This window comes from Arachis duranensis, chromosome 1 (genome assembly GCF_000817695.3).
Source record: "Arachis duranensis cultivar V14167 chromosome 1, aradu.V14167.gnm2.J7QH, whole genome shotgun sequence".
Taxonomy (NCBI): Eukaryota; Viridiplantae; Streptophyta; class Magnoliopsida; order Fabales; family Fabaceae; genus Arachis; species Arachis duranensis.
This window is the reverse complement of record NC_029772.3, coordinates 96,697,631-96,704,833: the sequence shown is the minus strand read 5'-3', so window position 1 is coordinate 96,704,833 and position 7,203 is coordinate 96,697,631. Positions and strand designations below refer to the sequence as shown.

The window sequence follows — 7,203 nt, the reverse complement described above, 5'->3', positions numbered from 1 at the left end:
GAATGTCTAAAACCCGCCCAATCAACTCGGCGTTAATGCAAATGTTGCCAACATCTACTTTTAATGTACTTGTTCAGACATCGTAGGCCCTTTCTAGCTGAACCATAATATCCTGTTTCACATACCAATGCAAGATTCGCTTCAAGAATCCGAATCATGTAGCTTCTACTTCCACCAGCTTCGCTTTGGCATTTTTTACCAAGTGGCTCATTATACCGTTCATGTAACAAGGTGAACAACGCGTCTCTACTAATTTCTATCAACAAAGAAAGTAGTCGTAAGAAGCAAGTATAATCATGTTGGAGTAGAAGCCAATAACAGTGAACTGCATCTTACCCTTTTTTTTCATCTGACTAGACTTTTCAGCAACACAAATCAGGTGGGTTTATAATCTGTTAAGAAGCAACAAAGGGTTAAGTTTCACACAATCCGAAATTTACAATCTAATTACAATCTAATCCGAAAACAAGCATTTAACGAATAATAGAATAACCATACATTTTAATTAGAAAAATATAAGGAATGCATACTATTGAAACTAATTTAATGATGTAAAATCAGGAACAATTAAACTAAGTTTAAACTAACTATTTAATTAACTTCAAAACCACATAAGAAATCAAACCAAAGACCATTGGTATAATCCGAATAAACATCCTCTTTTTGATGGGCAATAACCATCCACATATTAGGTAAAATGAAAACTTTTCTTAGTGCTTCAGTAACAACTAACTTATTGACCAAAATATCACCCGTGCACCTGGTTTAAATGACTCAAATCAAACCCAATTTCTATTCAAACATAATTAAACTAAATCAAATCCAAAGCACATAACAAAATAAACATGCAAAGCATGTACATGCTGAATTAAATAAACATGCACTTCACATATAAAAGAACCAACTGCATACATGACAAAATGAACATCCTCCTCAATTCTTAAGTAACAACTATTAAATTTGCCGAACTATCACCCGTGCATCCAGTTAATCAGTTGAAACCATATATTCACGCATATAAAATAGTTAAAAGAAGAATAAGTATCCTAGATTAATAACATCTCATTCAAACATTCGTACATACTACCTGAATCCTAGATTAATACCTAACATCAATTTAACCAAACTAAGATGAGAAACATATAGTATAGGGGAAAAAAAATAAAAAACTAAGTAAATTAGTATCAGTCACTTTTTTTTTCCAATTGAGACCAATTATTCAAATATCTAAAATGGTTTACAGGAAAAAGAAAATTCCACTAATTCAACCAAATCAAAGAACATCTAATTCGAACCACTGTAACTATTACCTGAAGCCTAATACATAGCAAAAACATCCTCTAAAAAAATAAAACCCTAACTATCAATTAGCCTTGCAGACCAATGGGTGAAGAAGTAAAGCGGCAAGGTGGGATAAACCAATTTATTGTTCCATCCGACGAAAAACATTCAAAATAAAAAAAAAATAGAAATACTACGAACTGAAGAACCTACACATTACCTTGTCAATGATGTTGCTATAGTTGGCGGCGACGGCGGAATATAGGCAGCGATGGGACCGACTCGGCTGGTGTACCGGCACCTTTGACATGCCGCTTCTTCCTATTGCTCAATCTATGGCACCGATGAAAGGCGGAGGCGCAACTTCCAGCAGGGGTACGGCGTTGTGCATGGGAGCGTGGAGGGGAGGCAGAGTGGGGATGGTGGCAGAGCATCAACGATGCGTCTGGTAGGGAAGTCGGCACAGCACCGACGGCTTGATGGGGAGGAAACTCGACGGCACTGAGGCTGACTGGTGAGTTACGGAACAACGGCGTGATTAGGGTTTAGAGAGCGGTAGTGCTGCGGTAAAAAAATTAGAAAGTAGATAATTAAAGTGTAAAAAATGAAAATAGAGTTTTTAAAAGGATAATTTGAGATGAATTTTTTTTTTTCAAATTTTCGTGGGTAGAAAGTCCAGACTATTATTAATATAGTTCACAATTTTCATTGTCTATCTAATGAAATTGATATAGAAAAAGACAACTTTTTTAACAATACAAATCTATCCATCTTAACTAGCACTTAACAAATAAATCAGCAGATTAAACGTAAGCACATCATTGATACACGAAATTATAAATTAAAGGCCAGAAAGGACTTTTTTTTCCCTGGAATTTGGTTATCTCTCAGATAATTACTTTAGAGTTATTTTTTAAATTATTTAATTTAATTTAAATTTAAATTATAAATTTTTTGAATCCCTAGAGAGTCAAATAAAATATTTATACAATGTATATAATAAGTTATTTATTTAATCCAATATGAATTAAAAAATAAACATGTAAAATATTACTAATTTTTCAAACATAATACACAAATACCCATCCGAATACTAAATAATTTGATAAATATTTAATATCTTACTAAATCGATCATTTACCTCCATTTACAAATACTCCATTGACTCCCCTGTACTTCCTCAAATTTTTTATCACTCAATCTTAAATTATAAATCTAAATCTTAAAATTAATTAATGATTTAACTCATACTCTACTTTTTCCGTGTCAAACGTCTCGAATTTAACTATCAACACTACCACAATGGGTGAGATATCCTAAAGACCTCAACTTTTAGTTTCGTTTCATATTAAATTCAATAATCATTCAACATAGAGCGTGTAAAATACTAAAACGGCGTAACAGTAATTTCAATCCAACTGCACTGTACAGTTTTAATACTTCATAGCAGAAGCATGATAACATTCACGGGCGCGGGGAGGAATGATAAAATTTGGAAAAACATTGATACAGATTAAAATCGGTTTCGATCTGTTGCAACTCACCGTTGACAACTTCCATGCTTGCCTTCACGCCATCCGAAATATCATTAACCGTAACATTGCCGTCAGAAACAGAAGCTAGCAACAACGAGATTGAGTCCATAACTTTGGCGGCTCTGGAAGCGCAACCGGCAATGTGGGCGTAGGAACGCTGGATGAGCGCCTTCATAAATTGCGGGGACGAAATTAGGGTTTTCCATGACTTACACACGCACCGAAGTTCCACCACGTCTTTCGCCGGAATCCTCCACAGGATCTCCTGGATCAGTTCGCCTGGAAGAACGGCAAGTGAGCCCCTCCCACGCGCTGGCTTCAAGCGCCGTTCCCTCTGCTTTCGAGTACCACCCATGTGCGCTCGCGAGTTAAGCGTCTTTGATTTGGTTCATTGCTTGTTTCTGAGTTCTGACTTCTGAGTTCTCAGATGTCGCGCTTTTTGTAGGTTTTGGGTCGGTTGCCAAATTTCAATTTGGGCCTCCCCACCTCTTTGTTGTTATGGTCTCTATTCGGGCCCATTAAACAAATATCTTTAATCAGACCAAAAAAATGAAACAAACATCAATTCCCCAATCCATACACCTTTTATACTAAATACTATTTTGATATTGGTATTTTTTTAATAACCATATATAAGTTCTTTTTATTTTATTAATAAAAAAAATTAAATATATAATTAGTTAATAACAATCGTATTTTATACGAATGTCAAGAATATTTAGGGTATTTCAACAATAAATGCCCCTTAAGAGAATTAATCACTAAGTTGCTGCTTCTTCAATCTTTTATTTATTTTTTAATTGATATTGTATGATAAAAAATTATATTTTACATCATTAGTAAAAAAGTTAAAAAGATTTATTTTCACTTCTGTTTAAGCAAGCTCCTGCAATAATGGAAAAAAAAGCTACGTATAAATTTCAAAAAATTGAGTTTAACAAACATGTAATATTAAAATACATGTTAAGATTATTAGTAATATTTTTTTAATTTTTTAATAAATACATAAAAGATTTGTTAAAATTATAATAAACTACTAAAATGGTATAAAAAAAACTCATATCACTAACAAAAATAACTTTTGAAAATATGAACGACAAATAAGTCTCTGAATAATTTAAAAAAACGAAAAAATAATTAACAAATATTATATTTTTTTTATAAGTGGCTAACAAATTTTTGTATTTAACAAGCAACTTGTAGATTTGATCTGAACTTTTTATGACAATATTTGTATAACTATTTAAAAGATGTAGGCAAAAAAATTAAAATAAAAATTAATTTCTAGATTTTTTTATTTTCCAAAAAAAATCAGTCATTCAGAATAATTTTTTTAAAAGATAAAAAGGTGTATTATCATATTCATATCTATGTACCTTTTAAAAATTGAAGACAAAATCAATCCATTTTTTAATTTTACATTTTAAATTTATTCTTTTATTTTTTATTATTTTGATATTATATTTATTTATATTATTATATATAGAATTAGATTTTATCTTATTCTCCTCCGTTTACTCTTTTCTACTTATTCTATTAACTGAATGACGATGAATTCCCTAAATACATGGCATGGAGTTTTGAAGAAGGGAGAGGGTACTCGCCAAATATACTTTTTTTTTTCTACTCATTCTAGTGATCCAAAATATCTCTTTCAAGGAGTCAACGGGGTAGAGTACTACAAAAAAAAGTTAATCATGGATCATAAAAAAGAATCAGTTTGATTCTTCTTATATCTATGTCCGAGTAATTAATTGGGTCAAATTGTAGACTGACAGCAATGTAGGAGGAGGAACTAATGCCAAGGTGATCAGCGATGTAGCAAAACAGCCAGAAAGCTCAAATTCAAAAAATCCAGTGCATGTAGAAAAGGCAAGTTTTCTTTTTGGCAAGAATCTTGGAGATGAGACTGTAAATGTTACTGTCCCGGATTTGGTGGAGAGTGATTTGCATGCTGTTCATGTAGACCATGCACAACATGAGGATTTGGAAGGTTGGACTCAAGTGATTAGGAAAGGAAAGTATAAAATGGGTCAAAAGCCTTCTTCTAGTACCCATCAGGTCCAACCAAAAGCAAAGAAGACTCCTAACAAGGCTACCAGTACTTGGACAAGGCCTAACCACCAACGTACAACACATGCTACTAGATCCAAAGTAAAATTAAGCAGGGGCATCAATATTGGAAAATCGGTTAGTGTGGCTTCTTCGGGGACCCGGCACAATGTTCATCATCAGCAGCAATGTGAGACAACAAATGGCACTGTGCGTAAGCGTCCTCGCCCAAACTCTTTGCAGAATTCACCGGTAGATAAGGATGGAGCATCGACGGCAGGTATGGTGCAAGTTTCGACGGAGAAAATTGGGCTGCCACTTGAGAGTCCATTAAAGGCAGGATTATCGAAGACAGGGACAACATGTTGAGTCTCGGGTTTGTTATTGGAGCTCCCTTTTTGCTATTTTTTATGGATAGTTTCAATATCATAGCCTGGAATGTGAGGGGTGCGTCTAACAAGATGGCCCGTATGCATTGTAAAAATTTGGTGAGAATATATAAACCATCTTTCTTCTTTCTCTTTGAGACTCATACCATGTTTAATAATTTAAAATTTTTTTGGGATAAGTTGGGTTTTCATTGTGTTGGTATTGAGGAAGCAGTAGGACACAGGGGTGGCATTTGGTTTCTATCTTCTATTGCTAATTCTTCTTGTGTGGTTATTGATCAAATTGACCAATGTATCACAGTGAAAGTGAGTGTGGGTAACTTAGTTTGGCTTTGTAGTGCAGTATATGGGAGTCCTCAATTCGAAAAAAGATGTATGCTTTGGGATCATTTGCGTTCTATTAATTCAGGCCATAATAGACCATGGATGGCCATTGGTGATTTTAATGAGATTGTGGCACCAGATGAGAGTACAGGTGCTTATTTTTCTTCTCACAGAGCTAGTCTATTAGCTACTACCCTAGATGACTGTGAGCTCTTTGATCTTAAAGTAACTGGTAGGAGATATACTTGGTATAGAGCAGTTCAGGCTAGCAGGGACTTGGCTAAAAGGTTGGATAGAGCTCTAGTTAATGAGGCGTGGATGTCAATGTTTCCTGAGGGTTATTCTGAAATTCTGACAATGTTTCCTGAGGGTTATTCTAAAATTCTTAGCAGGCTTCATTCTGATCATTGTCCTATTTTAGTTCGTTGTCATGGTAGCCCCAGAGTGAAAGGTTCTCGTCCTTTTAGGTTCCAAGCTGCGTGGGCAACACATCCTTCTTATAAACATGTTATTAGTAAGGCTTGGAATCAAGAGTTTGGAGGCGTTACTGAAAGGCTTAAGATGGTTCAACAGGCTTCTTTGGACTTTAACTCAAAGATTTTTGGAAATATTTTTGTGCGAAAAAATAAGCTGGAATATCAGATTGATCAGATTCAACGGCGTTTGGAGGTTACCGATGTGTTATCTCTGAGAATTAAAGAAGCTGAACTGAGGGAAGATTATAATAGGCTTTTATTGTTTTTTAACGGCATGATTCGAATTACTTGGGAACGCGTGCGTGGGTGTAATTCGAATTACATAGAGATGAAGTTCGAATTAGGTTGATTTGAAGTTCAGACTTTGGTGCGTAGAAACCATAATAGAGTACATGGATTATATGTTAGAGATGGGTCTTGGTCTACTGATCCAGATGTTCTCCAGGAAGAATCCCTCTCTTTTTACAAGAATCTCTTTGGTACAACGGAAGAGGTTGAGGTTGATTGTTTAGGGGATGTTCCGATGCCTACTCTAAGCACTGAGGCTTGTGCTAGGTTAATTGACCATGTCTCTTTTGCGGAAGTCAAGTCAGCAGTATTCAGTATGAGCCCTTTTAAGGCTCCTGGTCCAGATGGCTTTCAAGCTTATTTTTTTAAAGAATATTGGGAGATAGTAGGCACTGAGATTTGGAATATTGTCCGGAGCGCTTTTTTGGGAGAGTTCTTAAATCCTAGCATCATGGAAACTCTGATTGTGCTTATTCCTAAAATTGATAATCCTACCTTTATGAAGGATTTCAGGCCTATTAGCTTGTGTAATGTTGTTTATAAAATTATCACCAAAGTATTGACTAACTGACTTCGGCCTTTTCTTCCAGATATTGTTAGTCCTTTACAAGGAGGTTTTATTCCGGGTCGTGGTGCTCCTGATAATATTATTGTGCCCCAAGAAATTTTGAATTTCATGAAGCACACAAAATCCAAGAAAGGTACTCTTGCTTTTAAAATTGATCTTGAAAAAGCGTATGATAGGGTGGATTGGAGGTTTTTGGAGAGTACTCTCATTGCTTTTGGTTTTCCTATCATCACTGTTAATTTGATTATGACTTGTGTCCGTGCATCCTCTCTTTCTATTATGTGGAATGG

General features: G+C 34.9%; 1 protein-coding gene across 1 annotated transcript; it reads left to right on the top strand.

Annotated features, from left to right (window-relative positions):
- The first annotated feature begins 3,020 nt into the window (after nt 1–3,020).
- LOC107465446 (uncharacterized) lies at nt 3,021–6,916 on the top strand. The gene is made up of 6 exons (XM_016084427.1): nt 3,021–3,110; nt 4,587–5,148; nt 5,301–5,356; nt 5,438–5,573; nt 5,667–6,318; nt 6,433–6,916. The coding sequence occupies exons 1-6, from the start codon at nt 3,021–3,023 to the stop codon at nt 6,914–6,916; spliced, it is 1,980 nt and encodes a 659-aa protein (XP_015939913.1).
- Nucleotides 6,917–7,203: the final 287 nt, after the last annotated feature.

What these genes read in the sequence shown, in the direction of transcription:
- LOC107465446 (XM_016084427.1), top strand. Translation starts at nt 3,021, where the DNA reads ATGACTTACACACGCACCGAAGTTCCACCACGTCTTTCGCCGGAATCC. An exon ending in TTCGCCTGGAAGAACGGCAA is followed by an intron (nt 3,111 to 4,586) that starts GTGAGCCCCTCC and finishes GTCAAATTGTAG; the next exon opens with ACTGACAGCAATGTAGGAGG. An exon ending in CACAGTGAAAGTGAGTGTGG is followed by an intron (nt 5,574 to 5,666) that starts GTAACTTAGTTT and finishes CTATTAATTCAG; the next exon opens with GCCATAATAGACCATGGATG.